At 32.9% G+C, this 19,544-nt stretch overlaps 1 protein-coding gene across 2 annotated transcripts in view; it reads left to right on the forward strand.

The window, feature by feature from the left end:
* LOC140449202 (26S proteasome non-ATPase regulatory subunit 2-like) overlaps nt 1-19,544 on the forward strand; it is a 35,953-nt gene that overhangs the window by 8,710 nt on the left and 7,699 nt on the right. For both annotated transcript variants that reach the window (XM_072542382.1, XM_072542374.1), the window contains exons 4-9: nt 4,594-5,011; nt 8,426-8,570; nt 10,741-10,924; nt 11,199-11,486; nt 16,628-17,005; nt 18,779-18,955. In XM_072542382.1, coding sequence (XP_072398483.1) covers nt 4,594-5,011; nt 8,426-8,570; nt 10,741-10,924; nt 11,199-11,486; nt 16,628-17,005; nt 18,779-18,955 — 1,590 coding nt within the window. The remainder of the gene's footprint in view (nt 1-4,593; nt 5,012-8,425; nt 8,571-10,740; nt 10,925-11,198; nt 11,487-16,627; nt 17,006-18,778; nt 18,956-19,544) is intronic.

A 19,544-nucleotide genomic window follows, 5' to 3' on the forward strand; every position in this document is an offset into this window, starting at 1 on the left:
AAAGTTTTTATATCCTTTTGAAGTTTAGTTGCAATGAAATTTATTGTAAACACTGCTACTTATTTCGTTAGCCCCCTTCTTTCTTTTAGTTTATCCCACATGCAGCCAAGTCTTTCATTGCCTCCTATGTTAAATGTTGTGAAATTATAAACGCATATTTAACGTTTATAATAAACCATTGACAATTCAGATGAGGTGTGGTGAGAACTTTCTGCTAGTCGTAACAAGCAACTAGGAGATAGATAACAACCTAGATCACTAGAGGAGAGCAGCCAAGGAAAGGGATGCTTGAAGGCGGAAAGCCAAGACCCGTTTTCGTATATATATATATATATATATATATATATATATATATATATATATATATATATATATATATATATATATAATGTCAGCTGTGTCTGTAGTGAAAATTTGGAGTGCTTACAGTGTCCTATTTTAGGGGGAACCACCAGTATCAGATATAATTTTAGGAAATTACCTATACAGCGTTCCACGTTAAGAAAATATCATTAGGCTTATGGAGATCAGTGTTGCCAAAACTCTCAGGCATGCGGTTTACTAGATTGTCGATATATTTTTCGAATTTCCATTTTCAATGAACATTTAACTGTAAAGTCAGAATAACAACTGAAGAACCACAAAGCCTTATTATCATTATGTAGTCTCAGAGAACGACATAAAATCGCTGACATACGTACACCGTATTATTTTAAGTTGCAATTAGTAATTAGATATATGCATTCCAAGCGGTCCGATTTGCTTTTAAATTTTTAATAGCCGGCAGGCAAAGTGTATGATTTAACTAAGCAATATTTTCTACTGATTTCTATGATTCATGGTATATGATGTTCTTACCGAAAAACAAATAAACTGTCGTTACTATAATTAAAATAAGATAAAATAAAATTATCTTTTGTAAATACTATTTATTTAATTAAAATCATTTTCCCTACTATTCATCTCTTGTTTCGAATGGGCACTTTTGGTCAATTACGTTAAAAAACATTAATTTAATTCATGTCTATGAAAACGAAAATACAAATAATTATACAACCCTGAATCATGCTTGTGTTTATCGTGGCATCGCTGCGCTTCTATCGTCCATAAGAAATACATGGCCCTATCTCCGCAATGTTATTTTCTTAACTTGGAACGCTCTATAGGGACCTATATTCTTTTATAATATTGCTATGGATTTATCCATTTAATATTGAGCAATGATTGTAAACATTCTTTATAGTTTAAACTTCAATGAAAATTATTAACTGTGTCTAAAGACATATATGATATGAGGTATTTTACCCAAGAGTATTAAGTATAATGAATATACATAAAAACATAATTTTGTTTTCTTAGGATTTAACATTTTGTCAGCACATTATCTCAAATTCACACTTAAATCAATATGTTTTTACTATTAGGTCTGTTGAATGTTTGTTCTTTACACAAAATTTAGTCTATACTTCATATTTATTAAAGGCGGTAAAATATACATTACAATTCAGTTGTTTATAAACCACTTTCAAAGCATAAAGAACCTTTTAAGCTTTGTTTATATTATTTTGTGTATATTAATTGAGTTAATTGGAGTAGCCCACTTTGATACAAAAATACAGTCAATTTATGGATATTTCAAGGTGACAATCTAAAAAAAGCTGATTTCCTCCCATGCATTTTATTAGAAACACTTGAAATTTAAAAAAAAATTAAAAATCGTAAGATGTAAGACCTTAATCGTGAGATCGTGAGATTTGTCTTCAATTTGTGAGTAGATTCGTCATTTACAACAACTACAACAATAAAGGTAAATAATTGTACACTAATATTTCATTATCGTAAACTATGATTGATTGATTAATTGTTAGATTGACACAAAAGTTGAGAAACTGAGTTTATAGCGGCAATTCCTTGTTCCTATTGTGCAATTTAATAATATTCATATCAATAAATATTCTACCGAGAAAAAGACGTTGTCACGTAAAATCTTCGCCCGTAAAACCGACTTTACAGGCAACCGATTTTTTTTGAGGTAAAATCTAATTTGTAGAATCCTTTCGATTTTCTGTCAGTTATACCATGATTTTTTTCCAAAAATTTTCAAACGATTTTTCCGATAAGAAAAAAAAATTTAGAAAAACTTTAAAAATTTCGTCATTTTTCTCAGTCTCATTGATATCATCACATTTATCATCTTCGTCACTTTCACTTTCAATAATATCACATTCATTATCTGCTTCATTTTCAATCACTACTTCTCGAACTGATTCTGGCATCTGAGGTCCACTAAATCATTTGAATTTATATGTTTCATCTTCAAACTCCCAACCATGTTCTTCAACAATCAATTCTGTTGGTACTTTTTTATGAGCATTTGTAGAAATATTTGAAATATAATGAGCTCGCAGTAGATGTTGGTGTAATTTATCTTGATATGGTGGTAAGCTGGAAGCATCGAAATTTTTTAGTTTTTTTTTTAAGGCTCGTTCACATTATGCAACTTATACTGCCGGTTAAATAGTGAAACTCTGACATCGTTTACTTTTCTTTTTGGAATTGTTCTCGTCAGTCCTGTTCCATATAAGTGACATATGAAAGTTTCTAAGGTTTCAAAAACTTCATTACAATCGAAGTCAGTTTCACCAAGTTGAATAAAAGCATCTTGATACTTATTACATTTAGCGCATGCGTCTAGAATTACTGATCTAAATGAACGCGCATCATTATTATTTTAATATTTTAAAATAATAATGATGCAAATTTAATGTCCAAACAGAATTTGTAAAATTATAATTAACTAATGAAAAAAAATTCAATCAATTTGAAAGTTAAAAAAAATATTGAAAATATCTACAAAGTAAATTTCAAAACTTAAAAAATTGATAATTCCACTATTAAATTGATTTTTATTAATAATTATTTGTAAAATGTTCTACAAATTGAATTTTACCTATTGATAAATAGAAATAATATATTTTGTAATTGATTATTAATGTAATAATAAATCAAATTTTTCTTATATCTGAACAATCATTATTTATGCAATATAAATTTAAAAACCTTTTTATTGTAATAAAAAATAAGTAAAATTACTATTTGTTATACCAAAAATATTTAATAGTTAACATTATAAAATTACTTTAATTTAATAAAATATCAAATATCGAACATTTATTCAATTAAAAATTAATTCGTAAAATATTTATATTTAAGAAAAAAATGTGATTTGTAAAGTAAATATGACTTTAGTTTGAAAAAAAAAAACATTATCATAATATCATTTTAAAACTACAAAATATTCTATAAAAGATTCAGACGATGACGTAGAGTTTTATCAAATGTTTTAGAAAAGTTTTTCTAAATTTTTTTTTCTTATCGGAAAAATCGTTTGAATATTTTTGGAAACACAAATCATGGTATAACTTACAGAAAATCGAAAGGATTCTACAAATTAGATTTTACCTCAAAAAATTACAAAAATTTTCATTTACGGAAATTTTTTTGGAAAATTTTGAGGGAAACTCTACTTGACGCTTCTCAGAATAGTAACAGAAGTGAGCATACGAATTTTCAAATCAATCGGTATAAAAATATCATAATAAAATCAGTTTGAAAATTGTTACCGAGACCTAAAATGCGCAGGCAAGTGGTACATTTGACCCCGTTTTGTGGCTCTCTGTACCAAACCAGCTATCTGCCCTTTTGGATTTAAAGTTTTTAGGGGCTAAATAATGAGCCATGAAAATGGCGGACATATTACTTATCGTTAATTTTTCCCCAAAAAATTGCAATTTCACCCCTGTCCGCCACACCTTATGTATCCACTCTCGCGTCCGCCCTTTGGGATTTCGTCTAGTTATACCAAGATCTTACTCTGGGTAAATTTTCAGTCATATTATTGATCGTTAATTTTTCCGAAAAAAATGACAACTTCATCCCTGTATAGCCACCCCCTGTACCACGAGGGGCGTCCGCCTGTAAGTCAAAGTCTTAACCCAGTTACAATGAATATATTCCAATACAGAAATGTCATATTACTGATCAGTTCAAAATTTCGGCTCTATCTCTTGGACTATAAGGAAGCGATAAGTGGTTTGACAGCATAATAACTGCTTGTTTAGTCTAGTTTTTTCAGTGATTCTAGGCAACATATTTGGGTGGAGTTATGACTTGTTCTTGAATGAGTTCCGAATCCAGCAGCCCGCTGAAGTATTGGATTTTTATAATATAATTATTTGACAACCTTTTGTTGGCCAACCACCTAGAGCGGAGTTGAGCCAAAATACATTGATTTCGTATGTTCCGTTTTAAATTCGTTCAATCTGTATATACATTTTTTTGTAATCCACAAGGAAACCAAATTCCTGTAGCAGCCTGCATAATATGTATCACAAAAAATTTATTTAAAAATTCTTTTATAAAAGGTATAATATTATACCTTTTATAAAGGTATTTTTAAATAAATTTTTTTGTAAGTTTTCCATATTTCATTTAACATTTCTTTTATCTTTTCTCTTTTCTGTAATATTTTGTGACATTTTCAAGGTATTTCAAATTTCATATTTTTTCCTAACATATTAAATTAACTTTTAGGTACTATGGAAAAAATCGGCGATTGGGGACACGAATATATCCGCCAATTGGAAAAAGAAATCGTCCAGCAATGGACTTTTAACTGTGAAAAGAGCTGCAAATCAATGATGCCTCTTATCCACGATATCATGACCTTTAATAGTACCCATAATGCGGAGATCCAAGGTTGTGATCTTCTGACTGAAATCGATCTTTTACACATTCTTCCGAAGTATATGGATAAGAGTAATTACAAAAGAATATGCCTATATCTTTCACAATGTGCTAAATATGCTGATGATGTCGAAAGATGCAAGATTATGAAGCTGGTGTATGAACAGTATATGGCTTTTGGAGAGCACTCCAAGGCTATTATCGCAGCGATTCAAATAAACAAATCTGATTTAGTGAACAAGGTTTTCGTCGAATGCTCCGATAAGTAAGTAATATTTGTTAAAATATTACGATAAGTAAGTAATATTATATTTTGGTTGTTCTTTTACTTTGTGAAATAATTTACTACAATCATATATTATAACTGTTCATGTATCAAATCATTTTTCAATGTGAATAATTACGAAATATTACGAATCAAAAAAGAGCATTTTTGAATGAAAAATGAAAAGCTTTTTTTGCTACAACTTTCATAAAATTTTTCAACTAAAGATTTGCATGCAAAAATGGTATAAATATTGAATTCTTCTTTATGGAAAAGGAGCATCCGATCTACAACTGGTTCCTAAAAAAACTGATACGACTCTTAAAGCGTATTTTGTAGAAAATTTATTTACATACTGTCGCTGACACTGCCAAATCTTAAAATTTGTCAGATAACTTATTCTGTTCAACCTCAAAAAATGGCTCCACATGCTAGCAAAGAACTAAAAGCAAGAATTATAACGAAATTAGAAGATAGTTGGTCACTATCTGCCGCAATGAACCATTTTAACGTAAGCAGAACAACAGTTTTTAATATTAATAAGAGATAGAGAGAACAAGAAACTCTCGAAAGAAAGCAAGGTTCTGAAAAACCAAAAATATCTACCGCTCATGAAGATCGTACGCTTTTGGAGAGATTATAAGAGAATCCTTTTGAAGATGCGAAAACTGCAAGAATTAACTGGAACTGCAACAAAAAACAAGATTTTACACCACAACCGAAGCAATCAAGACTTATATTTGCTTTAAACATCAGCTACAAAGTCAAGATTTTTAGGACAGGGTGATATTTACAGATGAGAAAATTTTTCAATCTTCTAAAAAGGGCAAAATTGGGGTGTAGAGACCAGATAATAATAGATTTAATCCTCTATATGTTGATAGATATCGAGCAGCTGGTCATTTTAGCGCCAATGTATGGGGATAGATTTCATCTAGAGGAATGGGAATAGTATGACGTATTGATGGAGGTTTGTTGGGCAGACTTAACTGAATATTCTAGAAAACATCATGTTTCCCAGTGTAGAACGTCTCCAGAAAATAATTTTATCCTCCAACAAGATAATTGTCCTGTTCACACTGCAAATATATTAAACCAGTGGCTCCAGAATAACAACATCGAAACCTTACCATGGCTTAGCTACAGTCCAGATTTGAACCCAATCGAGAATGTGTGTGGTGTTATTATAAAACGGTTGTATCGGCGTATGTGTATACCTCAAAATGCTGAAGAACTGTGGCACGGTATACAACAGGTTTGGGAAGAGCTCCCTGAAGAAGACAATTTCATAGTTCCTTTCACGTAGATGGACCGAAGACTACAAGCTATTATCAATGCTGATGGAGATATTACAAAATATTAATTTTATTTTTACACACCCAAATTTAGTATAGTTTTGGTCTTCTAGAAACCAAATTAAAATGTTTTATTGCCTCTGATAGTGCCCAGTTATCTTTTAATTTGGTTACAATTCTTGCTTTAATATACAGGGTGTCCAGAAACTCTCCTGACAAACGAAAACCAGAGATTCCTCAGATAATTTTAAGACGATTTAACCCAATTCACCTACTCCTAAAATGCTTCCTAAGGGAGCTAGAGCTCTTTAAAGATGGCGCCTTGTAAGTAGTTTTGTTTTAATACTTCCAGAATGCTTCTATTTTGAAAAATGAAAACTGGTACGATTATTTATCTTCCAGAGTTAAATCGATTCCATTAGTAACGAATTCCTAGTACCGTTCATAGACGTCCGTTTTGGGTAGGTCAATGAGTATGTTAACACATAACTTTTTTGTCTATAACTTTTAAGCATTCGTGATACTAGATTATTAGATTTTCAGGTATTCTAGTACTAAAAGATACTCTTATTTTAAGTCGGTAGATATACCGTTTTCGAGAAAATTCGATTTGAAAATTTTTCGTTTTTTCGTTTTCGTTTTTTCAAGAAAGTTAAATTAATATTTTTTGAACTAGTAGACTTTGAACTGTGAACAGAACTATAACCTACGTTTTCATTATCAAATTCTTGTCAGTTCGTGAAGTTTCTCTTTTAGTTTTTACTTTGTGGTATTTAATCACAATAATTTGAATTCAACAAAAATGGCTTTTACTAATGATGAGTACGCTGATATACATTTAGTTTATTGCGAAATGAGGTGTAACGGTCGAGCAGTAAAGTAGATAAGTTGAAAAATTTCCCGATTAAGAGAAATAAGTTCAGTGTTCCCAAAAAATAATGAAACAGAGCGACATAATGATGTAACAGCACATCAAAATGTTACTTTAATGGAAGTTAAGGAAAATTTAGAAATATGCGTTCGAAGACTATCTGTCATGTATCCCACAGTGTCAAAATATTCCGCAAGAGTTATCTTGCACAACGAAAAATTATATCCTTTCATTTTACAAAGGTACAAGCATTGCTACAAGGAGATTTTTTTTCTTAAAAAATTTTCAAATCGATTTTTTTAGAAAACGGTGTATCTTACAGACTTAAAGTAAGACTACCTTTAGTACTAGAATATCTAAAAATGTAATAATCTAGTATCACAAATGCTTAAAAGTTACAGACAAAAAAGTTATGTGTTAAAATACCCGTTGACATACCCAAAATGGACCCCTATGAACGGTACTAGAAATTCGCAATTAATGGAAGCGTTCTGGAGTTATTAAAAAAAACTACTTACAAGGCCCATCTTCAAAGAGCTCTAGCTCACGTGAATTGGGTTAAATCGTCTTAAAATTATCTGAGGAATCTCGAGTTTTTGTTTTTGTCAGGAGAGTTTCTGGACACCCTGTATTTTTGAATTAAGTCGTTTGTTTTATTCCTTAATAACAACAACCCTATTTTATGTAAAAACTATCATTTATTTCTCTCTAAAATGCAGGAATTCAACATAATATCAAAATTTACACCTTAATAATTATTACAATTTATGAATTAACATAAATATAATATGTAATCAATTGTTTGTTGTTTGTTTGTTTATTTTATTATTTGTCTGCCATAATAAATATAATATGATGTCAGATCAATCAAATACACTGCTCAAAATGATCAAATCTTACTAAGAGTCGTATGAGTTTTTTTAATAACCAGCTGTATAAACCTTAACCCCCATGTGGGCGAATGAAAAAATTACGTAAGAGGAGGATGTAGTGAAGGTAGTGTAATTAGGAGTACTATTTCGAAAAATTCAGTAAATAGTAGATTAGGATTAAATAATTTAAAATATATTTGGATAATACATATTTGGATCTTACTTATGGATATAAATATAATTCGTTTGGTTAGATTGACAGGAATATTTTGACAATGTATTTTTGTACCTTTTTGTTCCTAAATAATTCTTGAAGGAGTATATTATTCAGTACCCACAAACTTGAGAACTTAAGTTAATTACTTTTATGTTTTAGAATAACTTTATGCCAACTGGCCTTTATCTGTTCCCGTCAATGCTACAATGTGAATCTGGATCCCAAGTGTAAATATTACGATGAGCTGGTTGAAATATTAGGTAACAGTCACCTGAATACGTATTTTCTCAGTCTGGCTAGAGAGGTAAGTTAATAATCCATATATTCTGATCTATACAGTAAATAGTACTAGTATACATACATTTGAGTCAATTTTAGTACATAGTACTAAAATTGACTCAAATGCTTTTATGATTTCTTTCAGTGGTTATATTGGTTTAAAATACTGTTTGATTTTATTTTAATCTTACTAGGTGAAAATTTCCCAGTACTTTTGATCAAATGCGATATACCCCTCATTACATAGAGAATTGGTGTCTGAGAGATAACCTCACTGTGAACCCTTCCAAAAGTAAACTAGTAGCTTTTACAAATAAGAGGAAATTTACTTCAGTGAGGGAGCTGAAATTATGAGGTCAAGGTATCTAGGGGTAATCCTGAATTCCAAACTCAATTGGAACACTCATATTAACTATATAACCAACAGCGCCACGCGACTCTTCTGGAACTGCAGACGAGTTGTAGATAAAACTTGGGGGCTGAAACCAAAGGTAATCTGTTGGTTATACACATCAGTGATACGACCGACAGTTACATATGATTCAGTACTTTGGTGGAAAAAGTCGGCTTTGCAATCTTTGTAATCTTTGCAATTTGAGAAATATCACCACTCTTTGCAGGGTGGTGATATTTCTCACCACCCTGCAAAGACAGAGCTTCTAAATCTGACAGGAGCCTTGAATAGTATAGGAACAGCATCTGTAGAGGCTACCACAAATCTAACACCGATGGAATGATGTATTTCGGCGGTAGCCTTTATGATCATCGTGAGACTTAAAGCGAACAATACTTGGAGGCCGAATTATGTATTGAGTAGTCACACAAATTCTACTGGGACTATACTACTTGAGTAATCCATCTTTCAGATGGACTCATATAATGACACCAGAACTAATCTCAACTGAGAAGATTAACACAATTATATCTTCTAGAAAAAAAAAACGGCTCGTGGTGCTTGGGGAGTGCCGACAAAAGTGAATACTTCTTATAGCGCGTTATTACTATATGTGGATTAATGATATTTTATGCCTGCTTATGACTGAATTGTTACACATGATAGTTTTTGAAAATTTAAAAATCTTATTTTTTTTAAATTTTGTTGAATGATTTTACTAATTTTCAAACTTTGGTAAATACCATATAGAATTCATTCATCAGTTAGATTTTTCTTATCTTGTATTTATTTTTAATAATTTCATTTTGATTTTCATCCGACCGAGGAGGAGAAGCATAGCTTTCTTATCGTCTACGAACGGAGCGATGTGATCCAGTCGTCAGAGATTTGACTTCTAAGAATCATACGAACAAGCTGAATTTTGCCAGGAATGTCAAATTCTCGGCAAAATGCCTAGGATCCATAGGATTTATGAACATTCCATTTCTGTTCGCAATACCGACTCAATTTTAGCTCTAGGTCAACACCATCTTCATACAGGTCACAAAATTGATTTTGAAAACTCCATAGCCTCCCATCCGCTTCTATAAACCAAGAATCATCCGAGAAGCCATAGCAATTGAGAAAAAAGGCACATTGTCTCAATAAAAGAGATGACGACATACGCTTACCTTCGATTTGGAGACCTCTCATTAGAGGTCGGAATACCGTCCGCTCCACCCGTCAATCAAAATCCTACAACTCTACTATTCTTTGATATCTACTGGAAGCAGCTTCTGAAAATATTGCATTGAAAATATTGATATTTTTTAAAAAGTTAACATGTGCCATATGACAAATCTGTTAGTTGTGTAACTACTTCAATGGGTGTTTTTGGGTTCGGGTCTATGACATGTTGAACAGTTTCAATATTTCAAAACATTGTAAAAATTATTGTAACTATAGGCTAATTTAGGATATTTATAACGAAATTCAGCCATGCATTCAGGAATCGAATACTACTACTGGCCACCCTGTACAGAAATTATATTCGATAAGTTGTGTTTTTTGTTCTGTTGAACACCATTGTTTTAACTTAATCTTGAAAAACGTTGAAAAATATTACGTTTATAACCAAAAAAGAGTTATAAAAATATCTTATTATAAACAAACTGTAATGTTGATAATGCCAATCCACATTTCTCGTAATTTAGAGTGGTAACTAAATTAACAACAAACCGTATAAATATGTGGTTCCATGGCCTTTTCAATTACATTTGTTTGCGATGGCTCTATACTAGAATAAATATTTTTTCTGCAGTTGGATATTATGGAGCCAAAGTCACCCGATGATGTCTACAAAACTTGGCTGGAACCCGTACCTCCTCGTTTTGTATTACTAGGGGAAAGTTTAGACAGCGCTAGAAAAAATTTGGCTTCCTCTTTCGTCAATGGTTTCGTCAACGCTGGTTTTGGTAGTGATAAACTCATTACAATCGATGGTGGTGAGTATAAAAATTTATTTAAAGTAAAGGTCACTTGCGTTGCTTCTGACACAAGAAAACCGTGAATGGATTGAATAGATAACATAGGTATATTGACATTTTTGTAACAAAAGAGTCGAATGGCAACATTTTTTAATCAATATACTGAAAAAATTTCAATTTTATTTAGAACAAATTTCAGTGGCCATACATATAACAAAAAATCTGACTAATTTCCGTTTGAGATTAAAAAATTTAAAAACTTAAAAATTTACTTAACTTTTATTTCTTTTAGGAAATAAGTGGATCTATCGGAATAAAGATCGCGCAATGATCAGTGCTACGGCTTCATTGGGTCTACTTCATTTATGGGACGTAGACGGTGGACTGACCCCCATCGACAAATATCTTTATTCGACCGACGAGAATATCAAAGCTGGAGCCCTATTGGCTCTCGGTGTAGTTAACTGCAGAGTTAAAAATGAGTGTGATCCCGCTTTGGCTCTATTGGGAGATTACGTGAATTCTGATAATGGAACTTTGCAATCTTTAGCTTTGATTGGCATAGCTTTGGCTTATGCAGGTAATAATATTGTTACAATAGTAAATTTTAACCAAAAATTTTAAAACAATAAATTTTAAAATTTAACACAAAAATTCCAATTTTAATATCTTGATTTTATATTTCTATAATATTTTATATATTAAACAATTGTTGTCCAGATAGTTTTAAATAAGTAAATAACATCTTATTATTTATGTGAATGGGCTAGTGGTAGGATTCTGACATGTGTCACAAATTAGTTCAATGTACTCAGTCCTCTTTAACTGATTAGATTCTTCGTCAATGATATTAGTATCAACATTTGTAGAGTAATTGTTACCTAGATTTGAGGTCCTAGGTTCAGCCACCATAATTTCTAAATGAACATTATTACTTATTAGATTCGTATCAGTATTAATGATTTCACAATTCTTAGGATTTTCAGGTTGTTCTAGTAATGTCTCTGTGATTTTAGTTTCATCATTCCAGATCCAGTGCTGTATCTCAGTATCACAGTTTTATCGGCCGGGGGGGGGGGAGGGGGGGTGGGGGGAGAGGTAGAATATTAGTACCTTTTAAACAGCTTTAGGATCACTACCAAACAATGCTTTATAAGAAAAAACCCTCTCGATGATTCGATGAAATGAAGAATTTTTTTTGGTACTGACAAAACAAACAACCAATAGACCACTTGGTCGAATAATTTTTGTCCACGTCTTGGTTGCTACGTTCAACGCAGCCCTGAGTTTAAGGGCGCCTTGGGCTACCATGGACAATTTTGCAATCAGGCCAGAGTGAAACCAGTTCTTCTATCACTTTTGCCGTAAACTCTCGTCCATTGTCAGATTGTAAAATATATGGAGCACCAAAAATCAAAAATATTTGCATAAGCTTCATTGCTACCTCACTCGCCATTTCCGTTTTCAGTGGACGGAGGTTCAAAAATTTTGTAGCATTATCTTGGTAATTGAGCAGCCATTTATATTCGCCATCAGGACAAGATTTAAAATCAATTAAGTCAACCTGTCCTCGGATATTAAAATTTTGAGAAACAATAGGTCGTGGATAATAGGACTTATTTTGATTCCTTTTTTATCATTTTAACTCACAGCCTTAAACAAGAACAACAGTGGTTGCCAGCATATTGTAGACAATTCAATCACTTTTGAATGTTATCATATAGATCAATCAAACGACTATTTTTCAATCAGTTAACTGGTGCTACTAGTAGCGCGGTGCTCAAGAAATAAATGACGTCAATAGTATCCAAGAGGCTGACTCTCCTCTACTTTTGTCACAATCCCGAAGACGAATAACGCCAGAGAGTGTTCAGACCACAGAACTATAGCATTGATGAGCCACACACTAAAAGTATTTTTAAAAATAATTCACAAAAGAATATTTAATAAATTAGAACAGGACATAAGCGCCACACAGTTTGGATTCAGAGGTGGACTGGGAACACGGGAAGCTTTGTTTGGTCTGAGTGTGTTAATGCAAAGATGTTTGGATGTAAACCAAGACCTCTACGTAGGTTTCATAGATTTTGAGAAGGCCTTCGATAAAGTCAGACACCAAAAGCTGTATGAAATCCTAACAAGCAAAAACATCGACAGTCGCGACATTAACATCATATCCAGGTTGTACTGGGGACAAACAGCAAAAATCAAAGTCGATAATGAGTTAACCGAAGAAATTGAGATTCGTCGAGGTGTGCGTCAGGGTTGTGTGCTTTCTCCACTATTATTCAATATATATAGCGAAACAATATGTCAGGAAGCGCTCCTAGAGCAAAACATTGGTATGAACATTAACGGAGAGTTAATTAACAATATACGATACGCTGATGACACGCTAATAGTAACAGATAACCTAGCAAATTTACAGTTTTTAATGGAAAACATAAACACCCATACCAAAAAGTATGGTCTAAAACTAAACATCAAAAAGACTAAATTCATGATTGTAACAAAGAAGCTATATATACACCAATGTGAATTTAACCATAAATAATCATCCAGTGAAAGAGTTACGTCCTACAAATATTTAGGGGTTTGCTTCACTGATACTAATGACCAGACAAGAGAAATCAAGAGGCGAATAGAGATAGCGAGACAATCATTTGTCAAAATGAAAAAGTTCCTATGCAGCCGGGACATAAATATAAACATAAGAACGAGAATGTTAAGGTGCTATGTTTTCTCCGTTCTGCTGTACGGCATGGAAGCCTGGACACTGAAAAAGATAAACATCAAAAACATTGAGTGATTCGAGATGTGGTGTTACAGGAGAATGTGGAAAATACCATGGACAGAAAGAGTAACAAATCAAGATGTTCTGCTGAAGATGGGGAAGGAATGCGAAGTCATAAAAACCATACAAACGAAAAAACTGGAATATCTGGGCCACATAATCAGAGGAGAAAAGTACTCTCTGCTTAGACTCATAATCCAAGGAAAAATCTCGGAAAAGAGAAATGTGGGACGTAGGACGATTTCCTGGTTGCGAAATTTAAGGGAGTGGTATGGGTGCAGCTCAATACAGTTGTTCAGAGCTGCAGCCAACAAAGTAAAGATTGCTGTGATGGTAGCCAACCTCCAATAGGAGACGGTACTGCAAGAAGAAGAATCCAAGAGGCGTCAAGAGACAAGAGGACGTCCAAATTTAAGATGGGACCATGACATATGGAAACATGTCGGTACAACATGGTACAGAAAAGCGAATATTAGACAATCATAGGTAGAATTGAAGAACGATTATGTAAAAGAGGCTGCACTATAATCGGTAGAATACGCTGAGAATGATGATGGATTTACGGTTTTAATGTATACTGGAGGTGTTACCATTAAAATTTCATGAAAGAATTGAAATATTAAATGATCTTACAATTGTAAATAATGTATTTATCAACTATTGTCATAAATCATGATATTTTACTGCATATTCATATTGTGGTTGGCCATCAAGTTGTAAATTTTACATTGAATATATAAAATTTGATTGATTCGTTCAGTATCTTATCGTGTTTTGCTTTGTTTCAAGAAGCTCAAGTAATAAATTTATAATTGTTGTGTCCACTTTATGAAACATTTTGTCATTCGTAATTTGCAAAGTACCTACAAAAATTGGTAATTTTCGAATGTCAGAACGAGACAAAGTCAAAAATAAAGTAAGTTTGGAGTCATAAAATATTTTTTCAATCTCAGTTTTGAAAATATTTGTTTATTTTTTGGTGGATATTAAAATATGACTAGCTATACTTTTTATCTTTATTTGTTTATTTTGGTAGTATACTTACATACAACACCAATAGTTTTAGCCTCCCTGCATATGCCTTGCTACACTTTGCATTCTATTACAGCTCTTTCCAATGGCGCAGTTACAAATCTTCTGGAGATCCCTTTTGATGTTGTCACCCAGTGTTTGTCGTAGCCACCCGATAGACGCTTTTCAACTGGCGTCGATACAGCTACATTTCTGGTAGCTCTCTCATTACAACTTTTCAGGGCATAACATATCCATGAAATCTCAGGGATTTGACTATGCTTGTTATGAATGGTTGTTTAGAGAGGTTTATAATTTCTGCGTTTGAGCGAATCTTCTAATTACTTTCAGGATCTTACCTGGGTCATAGAATCTTTCTTATTTCCTTTGTTTTCAAAGGAAAGTGGGTGTTGTCTTCTAGTGTTAGGTACCATGGCTCGCAACCGTATAATACTACTGGTCTTACAGATCCTCAGTTTTAGATTTTTGATATTGATATAATTTTTATCGATATCGATTTTTCATCGATATTGAATTGATATCAGAGTTACCACAATTTCTGCATGACACTTCCATGAATTTGGTTTTGTCTGTTTTGACAATTACTCTCACTTCGTCTGTCGATGATTTTACTGATGATGCGTTACCCCCTAAAAGAAAAAAATCGTAAGCCTAGATTCCTAGGGCATCAAAAGGATTGAACTATGTGGAGGGAACAAACAAAGGTTTATTTCGGAGTTTTGGGACAGTTGAATGGGATAAAGTGTGAAGAATAAGGTATGAAAGCAATAAATACGAGAAGTAAACACAATTTATGAAGTCGTACTTTTTTCCCAGTCCAAACCTTTCCAGTTAATTGCTACACCAAGCAAACTTTTAAACTACTGCAACTCGAATATAATAATTATACTCAGTGACATTAGAAGTGTTACTTAGCCGCTTTAGATTACTGGCTCTTTGGCTACTGATTACTTGGCGTTTTGCTACTACGCGTCAAATTGCTGACCAATGGTTTGGAGTAATAGGTAGACCTGTTAGTATGCGTAAATTATACCGTCGCATTCGAGCCTTTGGACTGGTTTCATTCCGCCCACGACTAGTGCTTTCTTTGACTGTGAACCACTGTCATCAACGTTTGAATTGGTGCAGAGAACGGCAGCATTGGGTGGCAGAATGGCGTAATATAGCATTCAGCGATGAATCGCGATTCTGTTTAGGAATACATGATGATTAGCATGGTAAGACGCCGCCGTGGAGAACGACGAGATACCGGGTTTGCTGTTGAGAGGCATGTACACAGGACAGTTGGAGTAATGGTTTGGGGGGCTATTGCCTATGGTAGCCGGTCACCACTTGTATTTATTCGAGGCAATATGACAGCTGTGCGTTATGATGATGACATCTTACAAACCACTTTACTGTCCTTTTTCAGCAAGACAACGCGCGTCCCCATATTACTCGTCAAACTATGGACTTTCTCCAAGAAGCTGGCGTTAATGGTTTGTCGTAGCCGCCCCGTGCTCCGGATTTAAATCCTATCGAACATATATGGGATATGATGGGAAGGAGACTGTTCACTTTGCACCTTCCTCCACAGACTCTAGCACAGTTAATACATGAAGTTCAAGTTGTTTGGAACGAGGTGCCACAAGCAGACATCGATCATCTCATTTTGTCAATGCCTAGACGTATTCAGCTGCAGGGTCGCCAAACACATTATTAATTTTTTTTTTGATTACTTGTTAATAAAAATTCTTGACAACGTTATCGTTTCATTCTTGATGTAAATCTACCATGTTGCCAAAAAATTAAGTTCAAGAAATTATTCCTTCTGGGTGTAACACTTCTAATGTCACTGTGTATATATTAGTTAAGATAAAAATAAAATATAATAGCCTGACTTTCCTTTTATTTAGGTACACACAGAGAAGATATTATCGAAATGTTGCTCCCCTTGGTAAGTTCGATCAAGTGCGTGGAAGCCTTAAGCGCAGCTTGTCTAGCTTTGGGATTTATCTCAATAGGCAAATCAAACAACGCCATACCGTCGACAATTATCAACAGAATCATAGAAATGAATAAAGAGGATTCGTTTAAAACGTGTCACATGAGAATGGTCGGTTTTGGTTTGGCTTTGTGCTATTTTGGAGCTCGAGACGAGATAGATGTATCCACTGAGGCTTTGAATATATTGGAAGAACCGTACAGATCTACTTTGCAGACTATTTTATTGATGTGTGCCTATGCGGGCACAGGAGACGTAATGATTATTCAAGAGCTGTTGCATTTAGTAGGTAAGTACCAAATAAACTAAAATTTAAACTTTTAGATTTCTACATTTTTTAAATGTTTTTTTAATTGACTCTCGGACATAAATATACGTCAAAATCATTATCACAAAAATTGTATTAAACGTGATTAACATATAACATAACAACATATCTTTTTAATCGATATACACTGAATTTATTGAACCTAAACCAAAGAAAAACTTATTTTATATTATATATATATATATATATATATATATATATATATATATATATATATATATATATATATATATATATATATATATATGTATATATATTACATATATATATATATACATATATATATATATATATATATATATATATATATATATATATATATATATATATATATATATATATATGTATATATAATATAAAATAAGTTTTTCTTGGGTTTAGGTTCAATAAATTATATTAAATTTGGAAATAGATTTTATTTTCCATAGAAATCAACGTTTCTGCAGGAAACCCTTGCCTTTGTCAAGATTCTAATATGGACAAAATTAAGAACAATATATATATATATATATATATATATATATATATATATATATATATATATATATATATTACACTGAATATCCACTTTTCGTACAGATTTGACCCGAGCGCTTTGTTTACGGAATTATCCACTCCGTCCACTAACGTAAATAGCTGGGAAGATTTAGCAGATGTTTTGACAGAAATAGCTGAAGATAAACTGGGTAAAAAAGAGAAACAGAAAAAAATGGATGTCAGATGAAACTTGGAATCTTATTGAGGAAAGAAAACAGCAAAAGATATTTTGACAGCAAGAACTGTAGAAGAAAGAGCGAACCGGCAACAAGAATATGAAACAATAAAAAACACAACAGAACTAGAGAGCTATACCAAATTACTAGACGACTAACAAAAAATTGGCCCAACTGTTCAAACATTATAAGATCCAAGACAGGTGAATTACTTATTACAACAGAAGGAAAGAGCATTTTCAGGGAGATGCTAGGCACACTCAGGGAAAACGCAATATATATATATATATATATATATATATATATATATATATATATATATATATATATATATATATATCTTGCGAGGACACTTCCAAAACGGAGATAATAACAGCTATCAAATCTCCGAGAAATAACAAGTCTCCGGGAATTGATAACATTGCTGCCGAAATACTTTAAACTTATCCGCATCTAACTGCTGAACTTTTACTCCCCATAATCTGAGAGGTGTGGGAAACAAACCGCATTCCAGCTGGCTGGAAAAGGGGTAACATTATTAAGCTTCCAAAAAAGGGCAACCTCACACTGTGCAAAAATTGGAGAGGAATAACCTTGCTTACCGCAATAAATAAAATCGTCACCACCATCATACTTAAAAGATTAACAAACAAGATTGAATTTCTAACTGGTCAAGCAGGTTTTAGACCAGAATCCTACTAGAATTTAGACCTAAGAAAAAGCAATGGTTGATTGCTCATCTAGCTTTTCGTCAGACTTCACCTCGCTCCGACCATAGGATTATACCATAATCAATCGATAGGTAAAATAAATGCACTATTTTAAATGCTAGCGTTCACTGTCAATGTTATGCTCTAGACGAGGATACGATGCGATGGTCTCCGTTATGAACGTACCCTAACGGTTTACGAACCATCGCTTGAGAAACGCTGTTCTAGTTAATACATGTCAGCAGGTTTCTCTAATCATCAGCATTTTTCTATTTTTAGTTATCCCCTTTTAATTATTTTTTGTATTCTAGGGGAGAAGGGTGACAGTTCTAAGAATGAGAATGCAGCTTCTAGCGAGAAAAAAGATAAAAAAGATAAATGGAGTACTAGTAAGACGAAAGGGTCGAAACCGAAAGAATGGGACTATTCGATGAGCCAGGCTATGGCTTGTCTTGCAGTAGCAGCTGTTGGAGCGGGAGAGACCATAGGTGAGTTATAGATGTATTCACACTGTAAAAGGTAAATAAAAAAAATGTTTGGAGATATCAAATTGACAAGCAATTATAATTAACTTGAACAAGAGCAATAATTTCTTGATATTTATTAATATTTGTTTGCTTTTTTTATTGATCCACTAAAGCCAGAATCAAAATTACAGATATTAATAAGATATTGGTATTGATATAATATTGATGTTGATAAACGATAAAAGAAATGGTACAGCGGTTGAAATTCATATTTTAATTGAATTTACAGTAGTTAACCAGCAGTGATACGAAATAGGTTCGCATTTGACTGTATTTATTATATCATATTCCATAGAAGTTCAAAAGATCCGTGTGTGTCAAAGGGCGATGGAGCGTGCTATGTTGGGCGTTTCACTACGAGACAAGATCCCAAATCGCCAGCTACGACAAAGAACAGGAGTGGCTGATGCAGTAGAGAGAGTAGCAACACTAAAATGGAACTTGGCAGGTCACGTGGCTCGAATGACAGATAATAGATGGACAAAGCGGATACTGGAATGGAGACCAAGAGATGATGCCTACCGAAGCAGAGGTCGTCCACCAACACGTT

Source organism: Diabrotica undecimpunctata, chromosome 1 (assembly GCF_040954645.1).
Source record: "Diabrotica undecimpunctata isolate CICGRU chromosome 1, icDiaUnde3, whole genome shotgun sequence".
Classification (NCBI taxonomy): domain Eukaryota; kingdom Metazoa; phylum Arthropoda; class Insecta; order Coleoptera; family Chrysomelidae; genus Diabrotica; species Diabrotica undecimpunctata.